We start from the raw sequence: 23753 nt of genomic DNA on the forward strand, positions 1-23753 counted from the left end.
GCTGGGCCCGTGAGCCATGGCCGCTGGGCCTGCGCGTCCGGAGCCTGTGCTCCACAACAGGAGAGGCCACAACGGTGAGAGGCCCGCATACAGCAAAAAAAAAAAAAACAAAAAAAACAATAAATGAGCTAATGAAATAATATTTATAAATTGGTTATGTAACATAAAACTCTCCCAATAAAATACCTTTTAAATAATTCTTCAGTTTTTATGCAGGTATCGTGCTAGCAATGAATAGGACAGAACATCGGTTACTTGTCTTCAAACTCTCATAGTTAGAGCCCTTAGAGACTATTGATCATATACATATCATTTTGATAGGAAAATTACTACACTCCTACTTTCACAGTCATCAAGGAACATGTAAATATACAATGAACTTGAAAAAGACCAAGATATACTCGCTGGATCAATCTGATCTTAATGGAACAATCCATGGTATGTAATGCAACGATGTACAAACATAGAAAGAGGAAGTGCACTGTAGGAAAAGGAAATGGTTTAGCCACTCTTACCCATGTACAGTATGACACTAATCACGTTTTTTGTAGTTAGTTGTTTTCGGTGCTCTTTTCTATCATTAGACTGTGAGTTCTTTTGAAGCAAAGACAATGAGTTATTTATCTTGTCATCTCCTTTACCCGGAAATATATCTAGTGGTAGGAACTCTGTAAATACTTATTGAATAAATGAATTTTTTAAAATTCCAGTTTACAATTACTACTAGTTTTCAGGCAGAAAGTTGAGAGAGAGGAAAAATAATCCTGGAAGAACTAATGGTATTAAGATTTATCTGGGGGCATCAGGCATATATTTACCTTAGCAATATATAGTTCTTAACAATTGGTGTGTGCTTAGTCATCTAAATTTTACCTATTGAGGTTCACTCTTTAATAACACTGTTAATTAAAGATAGAGTACTATTTGTAATGGTAATCATTAAAATGATAAGACTTATGTATTATGACGTATAGTATTAATTTACAAAAAATAAATAAATGCTTTAGAAAAACTAAAAATTATCCATGATGATGCTACCTGTTAAAAATTATTAGCAGCTTGGAAATTTCTTTCTAGATTTTTTTCTGGAAAGGTATGTAATGATGTACTATATTATAAACAAATATATAAACATATATAGGATTTTTATAGAAAAATTCTATTTTAATAGATATAAAGCCCCATTTTTCCATTAAAATTAACCCATAAGTATCTTTTTATGCAATTTAAATATTTTATAAACTTTGAAAATTTTTATAACATTCCAAAAAATGAAGGTATTTATATTCACCACTGTTTAGTTTGCATTAGAAAATAAACTCATTGATAGTTATTTCAATCACTAACTGCAGTTTAAATTTTATTCTGACATAAATCTACATATGTATAGAAGGGCATCTTGGTTTATTAGAAAAGGAATTTCTTTGAGAGTAATAATTTTGGGGCTGTCATTTTCCGACCTAACTCCACCAATCCATTGCACAGATTGAAGAGTAAATTCATTTCTCTAAAATGTTTAATAACTATTCCAGTGATTTTTTTGCTGGCCATTGCTAAACTGCTCATAAATATTTCTGTACATGTCACAGAAACAATTTAAAGTGCTGTTTTACCTTTTAATTAGGTAGCTCTTCCACCGCATTTCCATAAACTGGGTCCATTTACAAGGTGTTAATACGTGTCATCAACTTTAGACAGCACTTTCACGTGGATACCCAATTTATAATTAAGGTGAAAACATTTATAATCATTCTCTTGAAATTTTAATTCATGATAGTTTCACTTAGAGATATCAATAAAGTTCAGTAAGTTGCATTGTTAATTATTTCTGCTTGATTACATCTTACCTATTAGAAAAAAAAAGTTTAAATCTAACCAAAAGAGATTTTTAGTATCCTTATTTTAACATCTGAATAAATCCTTGTTTATTCAATAAGATTTTGGATTCAGTGTATGTTTTCAGAGTTAAATTAGAAAATCAAATAACGGTATTTAAATATATAAAGCACCAAGAAAAGGAGAACTATTTAGATAAAAATTACTGATGCTGGTGAAATTGGGATTTAGTTCAGAGGTTATGGGATGGCTATGAATAGGATTCATTAGAGAATCTTCTAAAGAGTGCTATGGGAACTTCATGGAGAGGTAAATAACAGACACAGATTCTTTAGAAATCTGAGATAATAAGAAGCATATTGAGTCCCCTAGAAAATGGTACCTATGTATTTTGAACAGTATATTTTACCCTTCACTTTTTATCAGTCCTTATAATTTGCTGTCCAGTTACATGTAGTTTTGCAGGGATTTCAACGTTGTTAAAAACAATCATATTGATCTAAAATATTTACACTGATTTCGGGTTTGGAAATCACACGTTGTATTTGCTTCTAACCTCATGGACTTCTTTGTCATGTGTATGGCAAATTACAGATTTTAATAGATTCCTTGAAACAGTTACTAATGAGACTGAGAAAGAGAATTTATCTCATGGAGAGGGATCTACTTCGTGAATTTTTGTGCATCTGAGAGCAAAATATAAGAGAAATATAAATTTCAACAAAAGAACATTGTGATTGAGTTTAAAATAAATTTATTGACTAGGAAAATGAACTTCCCTAAGGCATATATGCAATAACAGTCTTATCCTTTTTAATTGTTAGCTCCCCCCCTTTTTTAATGTGGAGAGATATTGTATTTTAGAAAGTAATTGAAATAATCAAACTGCATACTTAATATTCTGGAAAAAAAAGAAAAAATTAAATTTGCCAGGTTATAAACAACTCAGTTGTTACTAATTTTATCTGTACATTTGAAATTTTATGTGCTTTATTCTTTGAGTTTCTGTTCTACTATATGTGTCATATGCCTCAAGGAGTTCATTAAAAATAGTGCAGGATTTTCTTCTCTCTTTGCTTAAAAGTACAAATTTCAAAGTTGGACACCCAAGTTGTTTTGTATTTTGAACTATAAGCAAGGAATAGCACTCAAATGAGTACTGACTTTTTTTTCGTAAGAGTATCCAGCCACAGAGGCATGCAACATTAGCATCCAGTGTGCAGAAACTGAATGGTTTTATTGCATAATATAGGAGAATTGCTCACTACTGTCTGTTCCTGCTGACAGTCCTGATGTTCAATCTGGTAATATCCCCAAAGCTATTTTTTTTTAACCCAGTGCTTTGATATTAGATGTTAATGGGTTCTTGGTCTATGGGAGGAGAAGCAATGAGACAGTTAACATGAAAGAGCTCAGTCTAGGAGGAATCAATGCAAGAAAGTATGGGATGAATAAAAAAATCTAAGGTTTGGTTTACTTTTTCTGCTTGTTTATTTTGTTAAGATAAGGGCAGCATAAAATGCAATAACCTCGACTTTTGCTCCGACATCAGAGTAGGTAAATAGCTGAGGCATTAAATTTCATTTGCTAAGTTCTTCTTCTATGGCCATCTTCTCTGCTGATGTCTCTAGAATGCTTTATGTTCCCTCTAGCTATGATGTCTCTATACATATCCAGAATACTGACATTACTAGAGCACTGTCCATGTGAGCTTTGCAGAATTAAAACAATCCCTCTAAATAGGCTTAGATGCTATTTCATGCCCAGTTAAAATTAATGTGAAAACTTATAATGCATTCAGGTACATAATATTATAAACAATCTTTTGCACCATTTTATAAAATTTAGAAAATATTTTAGACCTATAATGTCTCCTTCCCATTGTACATTTGGGGTAGCTGAATAATATAATTATAGAATACATATTTTAAAGCCAGATGAGACCTTAGCATTTCTAGGACTTTAGTAGGTGGGATAAACTCAAGCTATGGCTCAATTACTGTAACTATGAATTTTGGAATGATACATTTCTGTTCAAAGCCTTGATTTCTTCATCTTTAAAACTGATAGGTAAGATGATACAGCTACTTTGGAAGGCAGTTTGGCAGTTTCTAACAAAGCTAAACAAACGTATGGATACCGAGGGGGAAAGGGAGGTAGGATGAACTGGTAGATTGGGATTGACATACATACACTATTGATATTATGTATAAAATAGATAACTAATGAGAACCTACTGTACAGCACAGAGAATGCTACTCAGTGCTCTGTGGTGACCTAAATGGGAAGGAAATCCAAAAAAATGGGGATATATGTATACATATGTATACATATAGCTGATTCATTTGCTGTACAGTAGAAACTAACACAACATTGTAAAGCAACTATATTCCAATAAAAATTAAAAAAACAAAAACAAACAAACAAACAAAAACCCTAAACATACTCTTAACATACGATCTAACAATCACCACACTCCTTGGTATTTACCAAAATAAAATGAAAAGTTACATCCATACAAAAACAAAAACATGCACATAGATGTTTATAGCAGCTTTATTCATAATTGCCAAAATCTGCATGCAAGCAAGATGTCCTTCAGTAGGTAAATGAATAAATAAACCGTGGTACATCCACACAATGGAATATCATCCAGTGCTAAAATGAAATGAGCCAGCAAGCCATGGTGGAAACTTAAACGCATATTACTAAATGAAAGAAGCCGATCTGAAAAAGATACATACTGTATGATTCCAATTATGTGACATTCTGAAAAATGCAAAACTGTGGAGACAGTAAAAAGACCAGTGGTTGCCAGGTGTTGCATGGGGATAAATAAATAGGCAGAGCACAGAGGACTTTTAGGGCACTGCAACTGTTCTGTATGATACTACGATGGTGGATATGTGTCATTATACCTTTGTTCAAACCCAAAGAATGTAAAATAGCAAGAGTGAACTCTAATGTATTTAACTTTGGACTTTGGTGATAATATTGTGTCAGTGTAGCTTCATGGACAGTAAAAAATGTACTACTCTGGTTGGGGATGTGGATAATGGGGAGGCTGTCCATGAATGGGTAAGTGGGAACCTTTGTACTCTCTGCTCAATTTTGCTGTGAATGTAAAACTTCCCTTAAAAATAAAGTTTATTATTTATTATTATTTTTGAAAAAAAATGATAGGTAAGAGACCTACCTCTTAGGAATGTTATAAGAATTTAATGAAATAATGTGCATATGTTGATTATGATATGCACATTATGGAAAACAGGCATTCCAAAATTATTTGTTAAAAACTCAAAGGCTTCCCTGGTGGCACAGTGGTTGAGAATCTGCCTGCCAATGCAGGGGACACAGGTTCGAGCCCTGGTCTGGGAAGATCCCACATGACGCAGAGCAACTAGGCCCGTGAGCCACAACTACTGAGCCTGTGCATCTGGAGCGTGTGCTCCACAACAAGAGAGGCCATGATAGTGAGAGGCCTGCGCACCGAGATGAAGAGTGGCCCCCGCTCGCCACAACTAGAGAAAGCCCTCACACAGAAATGAAGACCCAACACAGCCAAAAATAAATAAATAAATAATAATATCCCCTAATATGCTGATTTATTTAAAAAAAAAAACTCAAGCAAATTGACAATCAGAGATGTTACCGTGTAAAAGGTAGGAAAGAGTTGGGGAAAGGATCAAACTTTTTCTTAATTATATTCTTGGAAAATTGAAGAATGTTCAAAATTCCTACCACATTAATTATAGATATCTGTAAATTATAAATGTTATTGAATATGTAAGATTGAACATTATCAGTTTTCTTCCAGTTTAGAAGCTGAACACAGTGCTTGTTAAAGGTCTCAAGTGGGCTTGTAATTGAATAGTGAATGTTTCAAGAATCTTCTTTGCTGTTGTAATTAGTGAACCAATATTGATTCATTAACTACCTTCTGCAGTTTACATTAGGGTTCACTATGTGTTTTAAATTCTATGGATTTTACAAATATAATAATGACATGCATCCATCATGACAGTATCATACAGAATAGTTTCACTATGCTGAAAATCTCCTGTGTTAACATCTATTCATTCCTCCCTTTTTACCCCTGAATCCCTGGCAGCCACTGATGTTTTTTACTGTGTCCATAGTTTTGCCTTTTCCAAAATGTCATATAGTTGGAATACTGCAGTATGTAACCTTTTCATATTGGCTTAATTTTTTTATCAATATGTATTTAAATTTCCTCCATGTCTTTTTGTAGCTTGATAGTTAATTTATTTTCATTGCTGTATAATATTCCATTGTATCGATGTGTAACAGTTTGTTTATCCATTCTGTTGAAGGATATCTTGGTTGCTTTCAAGTTTTGGTAATTGTAAGCCAAGCTTCAATAAATGTTCATGTGAAGTTTTTGTGTAGATGTAAGTTGTCACCTCATTTGGGTAAAAACCAAGTAGCACAATTGCTGGATCACATGGTAAGAGCATGTTTGGTTTTATAAGAAATGGACAAATTGTCTTTCAGAGTGGCTGTGCCATTTTGCATTTCCACTAGCGATGAATGAGAGTTCCTCTTGCTTTGTATTCTCCTCAGTACTTGGTATTCTCAGGATTCTGAATTTTGGCCATTCTAATAGGTGTGTAGTGGTATCTCGTTGTTTTAATTACAATTCCCTGATGATATATGATGTTAAGTGTCCTTTCATATGCTACTTTTCATTTATATGTCTTCTTTGTTTGGGTGTCTTTGTTAGATCTTTTGCTAATATTTATAGACTTTTAAATTTTTATTGTTGAATTTTAAGAATTCTTTGTAGATTTTAGATACCAGTCCTTTTGCAAATACTTTTTGCAAATATTTTTTTCTGATCTGTGCTTGCCTTTTCATTCTCTTAACAAACAGTGCCTTTCACAGAACAGAAGTTTTAAATTTTTATGAAGTCCAATTTGTTAATATTTCCTTTCATTTTTTATACTTTGTGTTGTATTTAAAAGTCATTTCCAAAGTCAAGGCTACTTAGATTTTTCTCCTAGGAGCTTTAAAGTTTTGCACTTTACATGTAGGTCTATGATTCCACATGTAATTTATCCTTTACATTTTTTCCCCATGGGTAGAAAAATTACTTGAAAAATGAGTAGCTTACAAGACAAAATACACAGTCAAAGAATAATTTTCCAAAGCTGAAAGCAAGACTTTTACAAATTTAAAGTGAACAGCTGTCAAAAATTCACTATTGAGAGACACCAAGATGATAATCCTTGTTTAAGGAGAACTGGATAAAGAAAGAATGGTTAAATAAAATTCTAACTTAGAAAAAAAACTGGTTGATGGTCCTATAGAACGGTAAAAATGTAACCTTCAGGATTATATTTTCTATAAAAATTATTACCATCTCTATCAGATAAAAATTTATTTGCATTCCTGTGTGACAAGAATTATTTACCTAGCTATCCCTTTTAACAAAATGAGCATCTACAGAAGTGTAAAACCCCTACAGAATTGTAAAACATCCTAACCAATAGTAAATAGCAAGTGGTAAAAAGATACACACTGCTGGAGAATTAGGTATCTGCCAGGTAGACTTGGTTCACAATGTCTGCCCAGGAGGGCACTGAAGGGACAAGCAATAGTACCTTTTGCCTATTTCTAAGCTTTTGATAAATTTCTTTACTTCACAGAGAAAACTGTTGTAAGAGCCTACTTAAGACTTATGAAAAGAAATATGAAGACTTCAGTGACTTTCTTTGTGTGTGTGTGTGTGTGTGTGTGTGTGTGTTTAATTCTAGAGAATTGTGTCTGCATAAGTACTGCAGAATTCCTTTAGGTATAGTTTGATAAAGAACTAGTTTGGGAATAGCAATCTTTATTTTTCTTTTGATTATTGTCAGAAGTGGGTCAAGTAAGTTTGAGCTGGTTAAGCCCAATAAAGAATAAATAGCTTATAGTGCAGAGAAACTAGGCAAACTTTTGTGATAAAGGTTAACAAAAAACTTCATTAAAATGATGAGATAATTTTGACTATCGTATTTTGGGAAGAATAAAAGATAATGAAAGAAAGTAATTCTTACCAATATTTTATAATAACTATAAATGGAATATAACCTTTAAAAATTGTGAATCACTATATTGTACACCTATAACTTATATAATATTAATATTTTACATCAACTATACTTCAATAATTTTTTTTAATTTTTAAAAAGAAAGTAATTCTTTCTGGTTGCTGGCTTTTAAACCCTTTACAGAAAGGGATTTACCATATTTATCTTTTACATCATCTACATTTTCTAACACATAGCAATGTCTAGGTTCTGGAAAGGAGACAGAGGAAAGGTTCTAAGGATGTAGAAAAGGGATATGAAATTTCAAAAAGTTTTACATTTAGATCTATACATGTTCTTTCTTCTCAGAATAGTACTTACCTAGATATTTATGCAGGATATTAGTTATTTGGAGAACAATCATCATGATCAAATTCTTACTAAAAAAAATTTTGGCCACCTTTAAGTAGATACATAAACAACAATTAACTTATATACTGGTATATTCCATTGGCTTTATAGCCTCTTTTTTGGGGGGGGGGGTGAAAGAGAAGAATTACTGTGTAGTTGCCTATGTAATGAATTTTAAATTTACAGGTAGAGATTCAGGTGTGCAAAATGGAAATATTTTCTTATACTTAGTTAAATCTCTGAGCTCATATACAATGAGTTGCTAAACTTAATCTTGCCAATGTAAGAAACTCAACCTCTTTTGGCTTATAATTCAGTCTTTTTAGAAAAATTTTCCTCTTTAGAAAAATATTCTTTTCTCTCTTCTCCTTTCCTCCTTAGAATTTTGTTTTACATATGCAGATATCAGGGGAGGAAACAGTTGGTGGTAGATTATTCCCCATTCAATGGATTATAGAATAAACTCTCTACCTCTTCAGGCTTTGCCATTGATGTATTCAAAGCCCAGCTTTGGGAACTAAAAGAAAGCAACTTTAACTAAGTGTGGCTTTTGCGAATAAAATGTCCTTCTACTTTAGGTCTGTTCTTTGGATTGTGGATTTATAAAATTCTGCTTTGGATGTTGTTTTCTACTTTCCCTGAGGCAAGTTCTAGCTTTAATTGTAGAAAACTAAAGAATTAAGAAAAAATTCATAGAAAAAATGTAAAATGTATTTCAAAATCTTATTGTGCTACACTTGCTGTGATGACTGAAGATGGAGCCACCCACAGAAGTTTGCAACAAATGAAATGTCTTGTAGTCTAAGATCAGTTCCTTTATTGCCCTCTTTATTACTGTTTTCCAGCATAATAAAAATCATCCTTTGCATCTCAGGATAGCTATAAAATGAGTGACAGTAATAGCTAGTCATTCAGCAATTCTCTGCTCTTAAAATAATGTACTTCAAGATTTGCAGTAACACTAGGACATTTCACACCTCACCCCAAATCAAATGTTAAGCTGACATTCTGAAATGATTATGACAAATTTTCAATCAATCCTTCAAAACATATACTACAGTTGACCCTTGAACAACATGGGTTTGAACTGCGCAGGTCCACTTTTATGAGGATATTTTTCAACAGTAAATATCACAGTACTACACTGTCCATGGTTAGTTGAATCTGCAGAGGAACTGGGGATATGGAGGGCCAACTATTGACACAAGTTATACACGAGTTAGTGCCAGCATTGTTCAACGGTCAACTGTTTTCCAAGTGTACTTGTTTTATAATAACATATTTTCTTTCTTTTAAACCTCATTGTAAAAATTATGTAATTGTTAAATCCAAGTACATGTGCAGTTGAGAAAGAAAAATAAATTGGAGGTAGAGCTCCTAATGATTTTTTCTGCGTCTAACGAGTAAACTCATTCCATCAGTGAAGACTTAAGAGACATGTCAGGAGAAAGTTTTACACAAAGTATTTGGTGTTTTATTTCTTTCCTATAGGTGTGGAGTTACATATCTAGACATAAAAACTCAAGCTATCATGAAGGCCTTTTTAACTACTTAAGTTCACCTGAAATAAAGAAATACTTGTTTTTAAGACATTAGCTTAATGTTTAGTTACTGTGTATATGGGAGGTGCCCAATTTTCTTTTTCTTTTTCTGGTACTCTGTGTTTAGAATTTCATGCAAATAATTGTTGCTGGCATTTTGTGAAACATTCAGAATAATGGGAAAGTGTCACAATAATGGAAATCTTGCAAACCTTTCCTAATGCTTCTGTGCTATGTTTAATCTTAGTAATTCAAAAGATCATTTAGTCATCATCTCCAACATTCTCAATATAGCTGCTTCAGATACTCACTGGTATATGCTTCTTGTCATTTATTTTCCTTATTTTATTTTATATTGTATATTTTCATGTAAGATTTTTATTTCCATGTCTGACCTTTACTCGATGGTTCTTCAACTTAATTAACACCATGGCTTCTGATTGTGTTGTGCAATCTAAAGCAATAACCACACAAACTTCTCTAAGGCCAAGCAAAAAAGAATCAAAATAATTCTTACTGTATATTTTATTCTCCATTTAAAGTAATAAAATAAATTGTGAAGCATATATATCATTGTTTTATAGAAGTGAACATTCATTGTTAGTGAATATTTTTTGTATTTTTTCTAGTGCAAAATTCATAGGAAAAAAATAGTCTGTGACAGCTATAATTTCAGCTTTAATTAAACAGAAATTACTGAATTTCTTAGATAATTAATTTTCCAAAAATGAACGTTTTTTCTTCCTAAATATCTTTTCACTTTCGCAGAACTGAGAAAAACAGCTCTGCAATCTAAAATTAATCACCTTTAGTGAATACAGATTAAACATGCATTGAATAGATATATATTGTGTTTGCTTTTAAAAAAACTTAACAACATACTTTGGAAAATAACAGCTTCTTAATGCGTCATTAAAGGGCGTATCTGTGGATTTTTAAAAAACTGATCATTGTTACACCTTCCACATTTATACTTGTACTTCAGTTCCAAGGGAAACATGATGGTGATGATACACATGTGCTTTCTGTTGAGATGGGACTGTGCCTCTATTTATTACAGGCCTTAATGACACATTCATAACTGAATGCTACAAATTAGGTTAAAACTCCAGTGAATTTATAATGAAGGTTTTCAGTACTTAATCTTTTTCATGCAAATGAACTTACTATCCTTAATGTGGCTTAGATTGACTAATTTTAAGGCTACAGAAATGTGTCTACCAATGTTCATAACCCATGATATAGGATTTAGACAAAAATAATGTACTGTTCCCAGGTGCATCTTATAAGAAGACTTCATTCATCCATTCAACAAACATTCTTGTTAACCTAACAGGTGCTATGTATTGTACCAAGGGCTAGATACCTCAAGGAATAAGATAAAACCCCTGCACTCATATATATTTGTTAGTCTACTAGAGAGATAGTTTCATTAGTATATGACTAAAACACAGAAAGAAGCTCTAATGAAAACATATAAACCATTTTATGTGAACCCCAGACAACTTGGAACAAAGTTTGCCTTGTTCTAGGTCAGCGTGGATTTCCTGAGGCAGGACATTTAACTAGTGTCTTAAAAGAATAGTAAGGAATTCCCTCGTGGTCCAGTGGTTCGGACTCTGCCCTTCCACTGCAGGGGTTATGGGTTTGGTCCCTTGTAGGGGAACTAAGATCCTGCAAACCATGAGGCATGGCCAAAAATTTAAAAAGAATAGTAGGAGTTGAGCAAGCAGACCAGAGGGGATTGGCAATTACGATATTGTGATTTAGAATAAGAGGTATATCTTTGGTCTTTTCCTGTTTCTGGCACAGAGTTTCTAAAACCCTTGGAATATACTGAGTGATGAGGGCCATAAAGCTGTCTTTTGTATATTAATGAGGTGACTTTGGGACCACCACCACCCCAGCCACAGGATGGGGGCTGGTTGACAGGGCAACCAACCATGTGATTAGAACTTTTAGTTCCACCCCTTTACCTCTGGGAAGGGTAGAGGGGCTAGAGGCTGAATCAGTTGCTGGAATTCCTGAGGCCTTTTTGTTGGCTGTTTTCTCTGTGTGTTTTGAAGTAATAGAGTCTTTAAAGATTTGGGGTGGGGATTCATTTAATAAAAATAGAAACCATTTCTTTAGTATCCTTTTAATTTCTTAGAAATATCATTGCCCATGCTTGTTGATATTCTACATATTTACTCAGCTCCACTCATTATTTTTATTCTGGGAGTATTAATCATTTTATAGAAAAAGAAAACATTGTTGTGCTATACTAATAACTCCCAGCTGCCTCATGCCTTAATCATGCAAAGAAGGAAAGAGAGAAAGAGGTCTGGAGATACTCTTCAGAGTGAGCAAATTTCTCTGGGATTCATTTACTTCAAGTCAATCAATCTTTTTAAAGCCCTTTTTATATATAAGTCTTTTCACAGATGTAGTGAGGTTATTGCTTTACAGTATAAAGTTATATATTTCACCATTTTCATCATTTGCTAATTTATAATATTTCTATAATTGTGTTAAATATCATACACCAGTGAACATTAGTTGAATAGAACACCATAGTTAAATTTTTCTATATGTTTTGGGCAGGTGATTTTTTTAAGAGTTTCATAATCTGCATAGTATTGTGCTTAATGAGAATTAAGTATTCCATCATTATACATTTTATTTTTGTTTTAATCTAGAATCTTTCCTTAATTCCCATCTGTAAGTCACTCAAATCTAAAATCTAATCTACTGGAACTAGAATCTAAAATAAGATGCAATCTGTAAAATTTGCTGATAAAAATGCAAAATTTTTATTTTACAAGATGAGCTATTGAAAAAGGTATAAGCAAAGTCACATCTGCATTTTTTCTTCTTAGTTGTCAATGTCTTTTATTCCCAATGTGCACATTATCCGCAACCAGAAATTAACATGAATTATAGTATGCTAGATTGGTGTGATTTAAAAAAAAAAAAAAAAAAACACGAAACTAATTTGACCTGTTTACTTACAGAGAGCCATATCCTAGAAGATGTCAACAAATGTATCATAGCCTTGAGAGACCAGGATGCTGATAATTTAGATCGAGCTGCAGGTGCTATCAGAGGACGGGCCGCAAGAGTTGCTCACATTGTCACAGGTGAAATGGACAGTTATGAGCCAGGAGCTTACACAGAAGGTGTGATGAGAAATGTTAACTTCCTGACAAGTACTGGTAAGTCTCTGTCCCCAATAACAGATGCTGTCTTCCTGACATTTGCATCTACATAGCTACCAAATATTCATACATGTGGAAAGAAGATCTCAGTCTGTGTGGCTTGTTTTGAAATAGATTGCTCTACTATCTGATAGGGGCTTTTATCCTATGGTTGTGTGATTTGAAATTTATCTCTGGGAAGTAAATATATTCACTGGAGAAAAAAGGCTTTTATACATATATGCATTATATAAATTACCCACAGGCTTTTAGCCAGTTATGAATGTTTATTAATGCTAAGAGTTGTTAGGAGATATAATTAGGCCAGATGTGATAAGTATGTAATAGTTCCCAAGCCCTCTTTTAGCTGTCTGGTTGGTACCCCCCAGGTTTTTGTTTACATTGCTTAAACAGAGCAAACTTGTCCTATGTTTCCAGAGAAACGCTTTCTACCTTATTTTGCAGTCTGTTTGCAAAACACCATTTTGTTCTTTCACATAATCTTTGATTACTTAAGAAATCCCGGACCAGGATTTTGTTTTGCTTGCAGCACCAAAGTTAATATTTTCTGAAATCAGCTAATAAATGCTTAGTTTCTGAATCACACATTAAAATGGTTTTCTTATTTTAGCACTGTTATTAACATTTCTCCAAGACACTTACAGAAAATTCAAAGAAGCATTTAAATTCATATGAATTCAGAAACAGTGGATGCAATTTGAATGAGGGCAACCGCCCATTTTTAGAAGTCATCATGGCAGTAGTTTTTCTTGTGAAAAGCCCTTGTGATCTGTGAAAACCTCAGGCTGAATTTTTCTTATTAATTACTTCATAAGAGGAGGGTGACAGTGGACCCATGATTCCTAAAATATTTGAAATTACATACTTAAGTCATTGATCCTACCTAGAGAATTGTTCATGTTATGCATGGGGCATATTAAATTTGGATGTACATAATTGTTTTGTGAAAGGGGTAGAAGGGATGGAGATGGGTGATTTGGGGGGAGAGGAAGCTGCTCCTTGAAATGAACAAAGATAAGCTTATCAACAGTTGAATAGCCTTCATTAGGGAGTAGTTCTGAAGAGCTATACCACAAGGTAGCCTTGGCAAGTTTTGTAGAGAACTGATGATTAGCGTTGCTCTTTTCCTAGCATGTTGATACAGAACTCATTAATGAATCTTGGGGCATAGTTTTCTCAGTATCTCTTTAAAAATATTTCTAAAACAACGAAATCCTTAAGATATACTAAGGAAAGATGAAGGAGGTGTGTTTGCAACTCTTGATATATTTCTGTACCAACTCCTCAAAAGTCACTGGTGTCACGAATAGGGTACAGGGTAGTTGCTTTATCAGTGACGTGTGGCGATACATTTACTTGCTTAAGGAGATAATTGTGTTAGAGTAGTTCAGCATCTCTTCTCTAAACTAAATTTAACTGGTCCTTTCTTGTTGGTCAAAATCAAGTACAGAGTTCTCTGATTTTTTTTTCTACCTTCTGGGGATAGAATTGTAAGTAAAAAGAAGAAGGCATCAGTGGTTCTCCTTTTAGCCAGTGAAAAACGCCCTATAGGGAACTGACTAAAGTCTACCAAAATTGTACCTATATCTTTCTTCTGTCTCAGTTTTGTAATCGTATTGGTAATGTCTTGTGAACACACTCTTATAGTCACCATGTCTGGATGAGGTACTAAGATTATAGTTTTATTCTCTATGGTACAGCACCCATATCTGGACTTCATAGGCAAAGAAGTGGAAGTGAAATTTTGAAGTGTCCAGAATGTGAAATGTGTTGTGGGAACACTCCATTCACAATCAGTTCTTATAATCTGAAATCAGAAAATAAAATCAGTTTTTATAATCTGAAATCAGAAAATAAAAATGAAACAAAGTTATTTACACATTTAATTACAATTTTTTCAATACCTGTATGATTTATGATGACCTTACAAAATAACTAACCAATATGGCTATAGTATCATTCAATCAGAAGAGAGAGAAATCCCTTTTCCTCTAATTATTTGTATGTAACTTTAATTGAAATTCTCCAGGTAAATTATGTCCTGTACCCCAAATACAAATACAATAAATATGGCATTATCCTGGGTTATTCTGTAAAGTCACATCTTATTAGTAATATAACAGTATAGTTTATGATTTTCCAATTTTGTCATTTTAGTTTTTTAGATACTTTTCAGCTTATCTTAAAATCTTCTCATTTTGGGTTTTTTATGTCTAATTTCAAACTTTTCTCCAAACAGCTTTCCTTGAAATTTATCAAAAGCATGCCTCCCTAAAGGGAATTCTGAGCAATAAATTAGATGAAAATGCTAATTTGATCAGTTTGATCTTAACCAAAGCTGAAATATGTGAGCATTTTCTCTCCCATAGAGATATTATCTATGAAAAATACTTCCAACTATTCTATCCTCCACAATTAAGTAACAGAAGATGTTCATCTTTGTTCACATCTGCCCATAACTTGGACTTATTTTTTTATAAATAATCATCAAATTAAATAATTCAAAATGTCATGTTTTATGTTATGAACCCTTAGTAGTTCATATTTTAGCAAGTGAGTGGTCTGTATATGTGGCCTGTTTTTCTCTTTCTTTCTTTTCCTTTTATGTAGTTCTCAGGTCTTAACCCTTTTTCCTGAAAATAACTCAATAAGGAGCTATTGTGAATTGTTCTTATTAATGAGACTTTCTTATCTGTGCACAATTTGCCTTTAAAGTACTGTCATCAATGATGAAACCTAAGTCATGCTTATCTAAATCACAAGGAATGTTTTTGGAACATTGCACCTTTGCTTTTAATCAGATTTTGTGGCTCATTAGCATATTTTCAAGATTTGTTGATCTTCTAAGTGTTTTATCAGCACTGAGAGAAGCCCTGTTACATTGCAGGATTTGCATTGTTCATAAAATCAACTAGCTGGTTTTCAGTGAAATGTAGTCAACATCTGGAATGCTGCATTTCATTCAGACTGAGGCGGAGTATTGTAATCTCCATGAGAAATTTTTTTTTTTTTTTTTTTTTTTTTTGCCTGTACGCGGGCCTCTCACTGTTGTGGCCTTTCCCGTTGCGGAGCACAGGCTCTGGACGCACACGTTCAGTGGCCATGGCTCAAAGGACGTTCAGCGGCCATGGCTCACAGGCCCAGCCGCTCCACGGCATGTGGGATCTTCCCGGATCAGGGCACAAACCCGTGTCCCCTGCATCGGCAGGTGGACTCTCAACCACTGCGCCACCAGGGAAGCCCAGCTTTTTGGTTAAATAACAAGCCTACTGGATTGCAATGTGAAGGCTTAGAAGTTGTATACCTAACATCAATTTCAGTTTTTTCACACTAGGCTGGGAGAAAACCTAAACCAAGAGTGGACACACATAATTATCTTCTGTAAGTGATTTATGAATTCTATCAATTCAGAAATCAGCAGGACCCAAAGCATCCTTTGCAAACACTCAAACTCCACCTGGTTTCAAAGTCAGCTAGGCTCATGGACCAAAACACAGCAAGCACACAAATGAACCTGCCCAAGACATCCTGGTGGCCTCCAACATTGGCAACTGGTACTGATGGCAAATATAGTGTCATTCATCAAGTACTCTTTCAGGCCCAAACTTGAACACTTTCCCCTGTTAGAGAGGAGAAGAGTCGTATAGCTGTGATTTTTCTTCTTAAAGGCAAATGAGACAAGTGAGAACAATTTAGAGCCAATAAATATTTCCAAATTTTTGTTGTAAATTTTTCTTGTGACCAGTTGAAACAATGGATAGACTTTTAAGATGAATTTCTCTAAAAAACATTTTAAAAACTTTAATAGCAGTCAGTAATTCCGATCAATTTCCTTCATTTAATAGTTTTCATATACAAATAGCCTGCATTTTTGTAGCCTAATTAAAACATTTTTTAGCTACTGTCCTTATGTTGCATCTCTGTTTATAATCTTAAATGGCTATAGGATATAAAACAGAAGCTTTAGTTCCAGCAGTCTTTGACTACTACAGTCCAGCAGAGGTTGAAACTCAGTGGTCCACATACTGGATGTGATTCATTGTGACTCACAGAATTCTTATGTGTCCATTAGAGTTTTGACCAACAAAGTTTTATGTTTTATTATAAGAATTACTTTCTACTTTTATATATGAATATATATACATATACACATATACATACATATATATATATATATATATCCAGTTTAATGGCCTATCATAACAAATTGGAGGGTCTGGCAACACTAGAGCAGAGTTTACCATAGAAACGAAAATGGCTGGAGCTTAGTAGTGTCTTTCTTTCGGTTGAGACTGGGCCTTAGTCTCCTTTATTACCTCTCATTATATGACCAGTCTACTTTGCTCACTTAATATACCTACGTGAACTTTGTAGGCATTTGAATTCACCTAAACATGAATTTCTGTTTTTTTCTTGCTAGCATGGGCCAAAAGGCACCTTCTACTCCATCTGTTGATGCTTTCACAATCACATGGGCATGCCAGGATCATTTCTGCCTTTAGGTTTTGTCCATGCTGTACCTGTCATTTTGAATACCCTTGCACCTTATTTATCACATCAAATTTTATCCGCCTTTCAAGAAACAGCTCATACCCCCATGTCCTCTAGAAACCTTTTTTTACTCTCTCTGGAAATAGTGAGCTCTTCTTGGTCTCCTATGCTGTAGATTTTAAAGGACTTGCCACACAGGTACATTGTCCCAGGCAACTATATGTTACTGATGAACTCTTCAGGTATATTTATATAGAAATGACTTTTCTTTCAAAACAGAAGTTAAGTTATAGGAGAAAAGAAAACTTGTATCATTCCTCTTTATATCTCTTCCAAAGCCTACCATAATGTCTTGCGTGTAGTAGATTAAAATGAAAGAACAAAACAACTCTTGAATTGAACCTATATGCTTATGCTAATTTTATTCCAACAGTAAAACACCTTTTCTTCTCTACTGGCCTTCTACAATTATAATTATTCTTTATAACTTTCTCAAATGCCACCACCTTTACAAAGGAGCTTCTGATTCCCTTTCAGTTAGAATTAATTGCTCCATTACCTGTGTTACCATGGATGAGCTTATCCTCTAGTTAATGCTTATTTCACTTTGACTTGTATCATAATCAGCCATTTACATACAAGTTTCTCTCACTAGATTGTAACGTACTTAAAGGTAGATACCACACTTTATTTATTTTCATATTTCCCAATAGCATTTTATACATTGTAGCAGTACTCAAGTCCTTCTCCCAATTTTAAATTTAAAATTCATTGTAAGATTATACTGTGACACATTCTACTACAGTTAAGCAAGAGGACAAGTTATCATCTCAATTTGTGGGGAAAAAAAACAAAAACAAAACTCAAGAGCAGTGGACTATGTCAAAGGCTGGGGCAGAAAAAAGATCAGGGAAGTGATTCATTACTGTCCAGAGTCAGATATTAGCCATTTTCAGAGAACTTCGGGTCAGATTCTTAAAAGGTTCTTTAGCAAGCTTTTGAACAAGAGATCATGACTTTTGTATACACAATTACTTCCAAGAACCATCCTTGAACTGCATCTGTTGAAAGATCCCACTAAACCTATTTTCACTAATGGTTCCAGCAAATCCCTCTAAAGGGTAGCAGCTGTGCCTTTAAATCCTTCCCCTGGTAGCAGTCTGAGACAGGCCTCTGGGATTATGAATTTTCTCACTTGTGGCTTCAACCCTAATCTGACACCCTTTAACACAGTTAGTCAGAGAGCATTAATAAACCACTTCTATCTGCATATCACTTGACCAGCCTGGATAACCAGTGTCTTCTTGTTGGTGATGCCAAAATCAGAAGTTAAATGACAATTTAGCCTCTTTAAAGAAGAGTAGGGCTTCCTTGGTGGCGCAGTGGTTGAGAGTCCGCCTGCCGATGCAGGGGACGCGGGTTCGTGCCCCGGTCCGGGAAGATCCCACATGCCGCAGAGCGGCTGGGCCCGTGAGCCATGGCCGCTGAGCCTGCGCGTCGGGAGCCTGCGCTCCGCAACGGGAGAGGCCACAACAGTGAGAGGCCCGTGTACCACAAAAAAAATAATAAATAAAATAAAGAAGAGTAAGATCCCCTGGCCTTAGAAGTACTTCTGTTGCTGCAGAAGTTTAGGACTTTGAACTAACATTGTGAATTGAAGAAAGAAACTTCTAGAGCTTCTGAGTGGAAAACCTGGTTTTTTGTCCAAAGAGACCTGGATTTGAATAGGACCCAGATCTAGTGAGCAGGCTGAGGGAACTTACTTATCTTGACATTTTAAGTTATTGGAAATATAAACTTGTCAGATACAAAGTGCCATAAAAACTGAAATCTCCTATGTGTACTGGGTAATGCAAAGCTTTTTTTTGACATTTTTGATATAGTTAGATCCTAAGAAAGGTACATGGAATAATCTAAAAAGCCACTGTTAGTAATATCCTTATTAATAGAAAAAATACGTTCTGACACACTAGTAGAAATGTTACTGTCAAGGAAGGAAATGGTATAGAGGGCTTAAGGGTGGATTTCAGAGAATCATAAAGAGGGGCTGATACATTCCCAAATCTGGAAAATGTAAAATATGGAACTGTGAAGCTGATGCTAAATGAAGGATAGATTAAAAATACATGCGCTGAAATGGCATGGGTTAAAAGGAAGGGATCCTTGGGAAAGGAAGTGGAGAATTTGAACATGCTGTGTGGGTATTCACCATGCAGAGATATTGTAGAGTTCTTGTATCTACTTTAACCCTAGAACTCCTATTACCAGCCTCAGATGCATGTTCTCCAGCCAAAGAAGACATTATCTGGTAAGAGAAATAGGCCACACCTTTCTTTCTAATCTTATTTTTACATACTCTCTGTAAAAAACTAATTCAGATTTATTTTATGGGCCTTTACATGGTAGGAGTAGGTAGGAAGTAAAATAACCTAATGTAAGTGGTTTAGGCATGAAGTCCCAGTTTCAGCTCTAGATTGCAAACAACAGAATCTGACTATAAACCAACACACATTCACAGGAAGGCTAGAGAACAAGAAGAGCAAACAGACAGACTGCAAGGCATGCTGAATATAAGAACTGGTTGGTCATTCCCAAGGAGCATTTGTTTGAGCTGCCATTCCAGACCTCAGTGAACCATTATTGGCATCATAACATTATGACACTGGACCCTACAGATGCTACTTTCATTTGCCACCACATTCCAGATATTTCCACCACAGAAATCAATTCAAAGCCAATCCCTGCTTTTGCCTCACTCTCCCTGAATTCAACTTCCTGAGCAGATGCATCCTGTTAGCAGAATTTAAATCATATGTCCACACCTTGTTGATCAGATGGAGGGGGAGCCACAAGTACTGGCTTTTGGGCTTCTATGGAGACAACATTTTCTGCCTCAGTTAGATTCTCAAGCTGGCAGATTTCTTGGCACAGAAAGGGCTTTGGAGTCTGTGAGCAAAGGGAGATGGGGGTGGTAAGGAGCAGGAGAGGAGTAGCATCAAAAAGGGAGTGAAAGGACCCAGAGAAGGGAAATTGAGTACTGATTTTCCAACTTGGTTGGTCATCATCTATGTTGGAACAATGGAAATGCTTCCATCCATATCACCCAAACAGGAGCACGGCCTTTCAGCAGCTTGTTTCCAAACCCATTTCTTTCAGATGGTTTGTGAAATTTTAAAAATAAGCATAAAAGCATGCTTTATGCCTGGTGGTTTTATTAAATGAGGTATTATGACACCCCTTTAAGTGTTTCAGGGATGATGTGCCTTAGAATATACAATGTGAATGTGATTCTATTACCAAGATAGTGGCAAGATAAACATACAGGTGTCTATGAAGTTTTGTGAAAAGTAGAAACATGGATCATTCAGGGGTTTCTTCTTTTGTTCTTTCTTTAACAACAATAATGACAAAAAATTAATAGGCCTATAATCCTATTATTGTTCAAATACAGTAATACTGTACCAAACTATATCATTTTATTTTAAACCTAGAGGGATGGAGACTTTGACTTCATTCATTTAAAGATTTACTAAGTAGTAGACATTCTTTGTAAGAGAGGAGACTAGTGCCCTCTAAAATCATAGTGGTTGCACAGCCACTGGGAAAAGAGAAGTGGCTTATCCAAGACCAAAGGGGATCAGAGGCTCTGAGGTCATAAACAGTCTTAGGTCTTTCCCAGCCCTTCTGAGGGCTATGGGCATCAATATCTCAACAACCCAGTTACCCTCTAAAACACACCCTTCCTAACAGTTGTTAGGAAGCTCTGGAATAGCCTTTTATCACCTGGGTAATCCAACAATTGTCTCTTTAAAATAGAATTACTGTAAAATGTTTTATAAACGGTAACATAGTTTATGTTTTTAAAAGGTAGCTAATATCTGGTAGGAATCTCCTTCCTTCTACTCCATCTTGAAATTCCAATTTATGGAACTAATGAAATAACTCCAGTCATTACCAGTATCTGTTTCATGTATTAATAGTCCTCAGTTGTAAAGACAGGTTAATTTTATTTTTTTAGAGATCATTATATGTGGCCTGGAAAGTCTGGTTATACAGTTATTGACGTGAGCTGGTACAACTTTTACATACTCATCTGAAAAGCTGTATTTGAGGTTCAAGGTCATTGAGTCTAGAAAATAAACTGATGTGGGGCATCTCTCAGATACTCTTTCTTCTGGCTTTGGGGAGAGCATAAACCATATGAAGTTGAATGTATGAATCAGACTGTACTTCCTTTGGTGTTAAGTAATTGGTGTAGATAGCAGAGCTTAACTGGCAATAGTTTTAGCCATTTCATCCCCAGCCTCTCCTTCCCAGCTGTCCTTCATGTCCATTTTTCTGGGATTCCTCAAATGTAGTCCTGCTTGGATGAGGGTGGTCGCAATAGCCATGATGATATTGCCAGGTTTCCAAGACAAGAGTAAGTGTAGTAAGTGAAGGATTACGCATTTCTAAGGTGAACAGTAGGTGTGTATACTGCCAACAGAAGACAATGTTGCATTTACACTATCAGAAGGCTAATATTTTCAATTGACAGTGTTATCTATAAGCTTTATTAATAGATGTGAATATTTTCACATAAAGCCCATATGTAAGTCGTTTATCATGATTGGGCGAGTTAAAGATTATTTCACCTTTTGGTGAAAACTGTAAACTTGGGGAATATTATAAACTTAGTGGATATCTCAAGATCTTCAGTGAAGGAAGAAAGGCTTGTTTGATTGAAGAAGCGAAGTATATTTTAAATGATAGCCACAGTTGGGGTAACAATGCTGGGAGTCGAACAAGTGTAATAAAAGAGTCTATGGAAACATTGATCAGGTGTCCTGTTTACCCAACTCAGTAAGGATGTAGTTCAAGAAACGCCAAAGAGATTTTAGGCGTGTGGAAATTCTTTCCTACCATGTGCCCATGCTGATTTCTGCTGACAAATATTTTCATTTCACATATTTGAATTTTCTAGCTCATGGTAATTTACAACTTCCTCTTTTGTCAGTTACAAAAGAAAGCATTACTGCTTAACAATCCCACACAGCAGACTAAGGACCTGGGAATAAGTTTCTTCATCTGAAATGTATTAGTAACCCAGCAGTATCTTAGAAAGTATAATATATTGTGGTGATCATCCACCATTTAATTTTACTGTCTGCCAAAGTCTGTAGCAGTTAAAGTTAAGTGAACAATTTATATTATAAAATTTCTCTGCTGATATAGGGATTATCATTTATTATAAACACTGCTGCCAGTATTTCTTTAAGATTCTAGATATTTTAAAGTTGGTTTTGAATGTTTATCATTTATTATAAACACTGCTGCCAGTATTTCTTTAAGATTCTAGATATTTTAAAGTTGATTTTGAATGTAGGTTATAGTGATTTAACAAAGGTTAAAGGCACATTCCTTTACTACTTTTTTTTGTTTTGCTGGTAAGGCTTAGTTTCTTGTTTTTACTTTTTAATTTTTATTTTTTTTTTTTATACAGCAGGTTCTTATTAGTTATCTATTTTATACATATTAGTGTATATATGTCAATCCCAATCTTCCAATTTATCCCACCACCACCACCCCCTGTCTCCCGCTTTCCCCACTTGGTGTCCATACATTTGTTCTCTACATCTGTGTCTCTATTTCTGCCTTGCAAATTTGTTCACCTGTACCATTTTTCTAGATTCCACATATATGCATTGATATACAATATTTGTTTTTCTCTTTCTGACATATTTCACTCTGTATGACAGTCTCTAGGTCCATCCACGTGTCTACAAGTGACCTAATTTTGTTCCTCTTTATGGCTGAGTAATATTCCACTGTGTATATGTACCACATCTTCTTTATCCATTCACCTGTCGATGGGCATTTAGGTTGCTTCCATGACCTGGCTATTGTAAATAGTGCTGCAATGAACATTGGGGTGCATGTGTCTTTTTGAATTATGGTTTTCTCTGGGTATATGCCCAGGAGTGGGATTGTTGGGTCATACGGTAATTCTATTTTTAGTTTTTTTTATTTTTTTATTTTTATTTATTTATTTTTTAACATCTTTATTTGAGTATAACTGTTTTACAATAGTGTGTTAGTTTCTCCTTTACAACAAAGTGAATCAGTTATACATATACATATGTTCCCATAACTCTTCCCTCTTGTGTCACCCTCCCTCCCACCCTCCCTATCCCACCCCTCTAGGTGGTCACAAAGCACAGAGGTGAACTCCCTGTGCTATGCTGCAGCTTCCCACTAGCTATCTA

At 34.7% G+C, this 23753-nt stretch overlaps 1 protein-coding gene across 4 annotated transcripts in view; it reads left to right on the forward strand.

Moving 5' to 3' along the window:
* The window catches only part of CTNNA3 (catenin alpha 3), a 1725986-nt gene that overhangs the window by 1297649 nt on the left and 404584 nt on the right, over positions 1 to 23753 (forward strand). For all 4 annotated transcript variants that reach the window (XM_067025523.1, XM_059054939.2, XM_059054940.2 and 1 more), the window contains one exon: positions 12814 to 13014. In XM_067025523.1, coding sequence (XP_066881624.1) covers positions 12814 to 13014 — 201 coding nt within the window. The remainder of the gene's footprint in view (positions 1 to 12813; positions 13015 to 23753) is intronic.

Source organism: Kogia breviceps, chromosome 2, assembly GCF_026419965.1.
Source record: "Kogia breviceps isolate mKogBre1 chromosome 2, mKogBre1 haplotype 1, whole genome shotgun sequence".
Classification (NCBI taxonomy): domain Eukaryota; kingdom Metazoa; phylum Chordata; class Mammalia; order Artiodactyla; family Physeteridae; genus Kogia; species Kogia breviceps.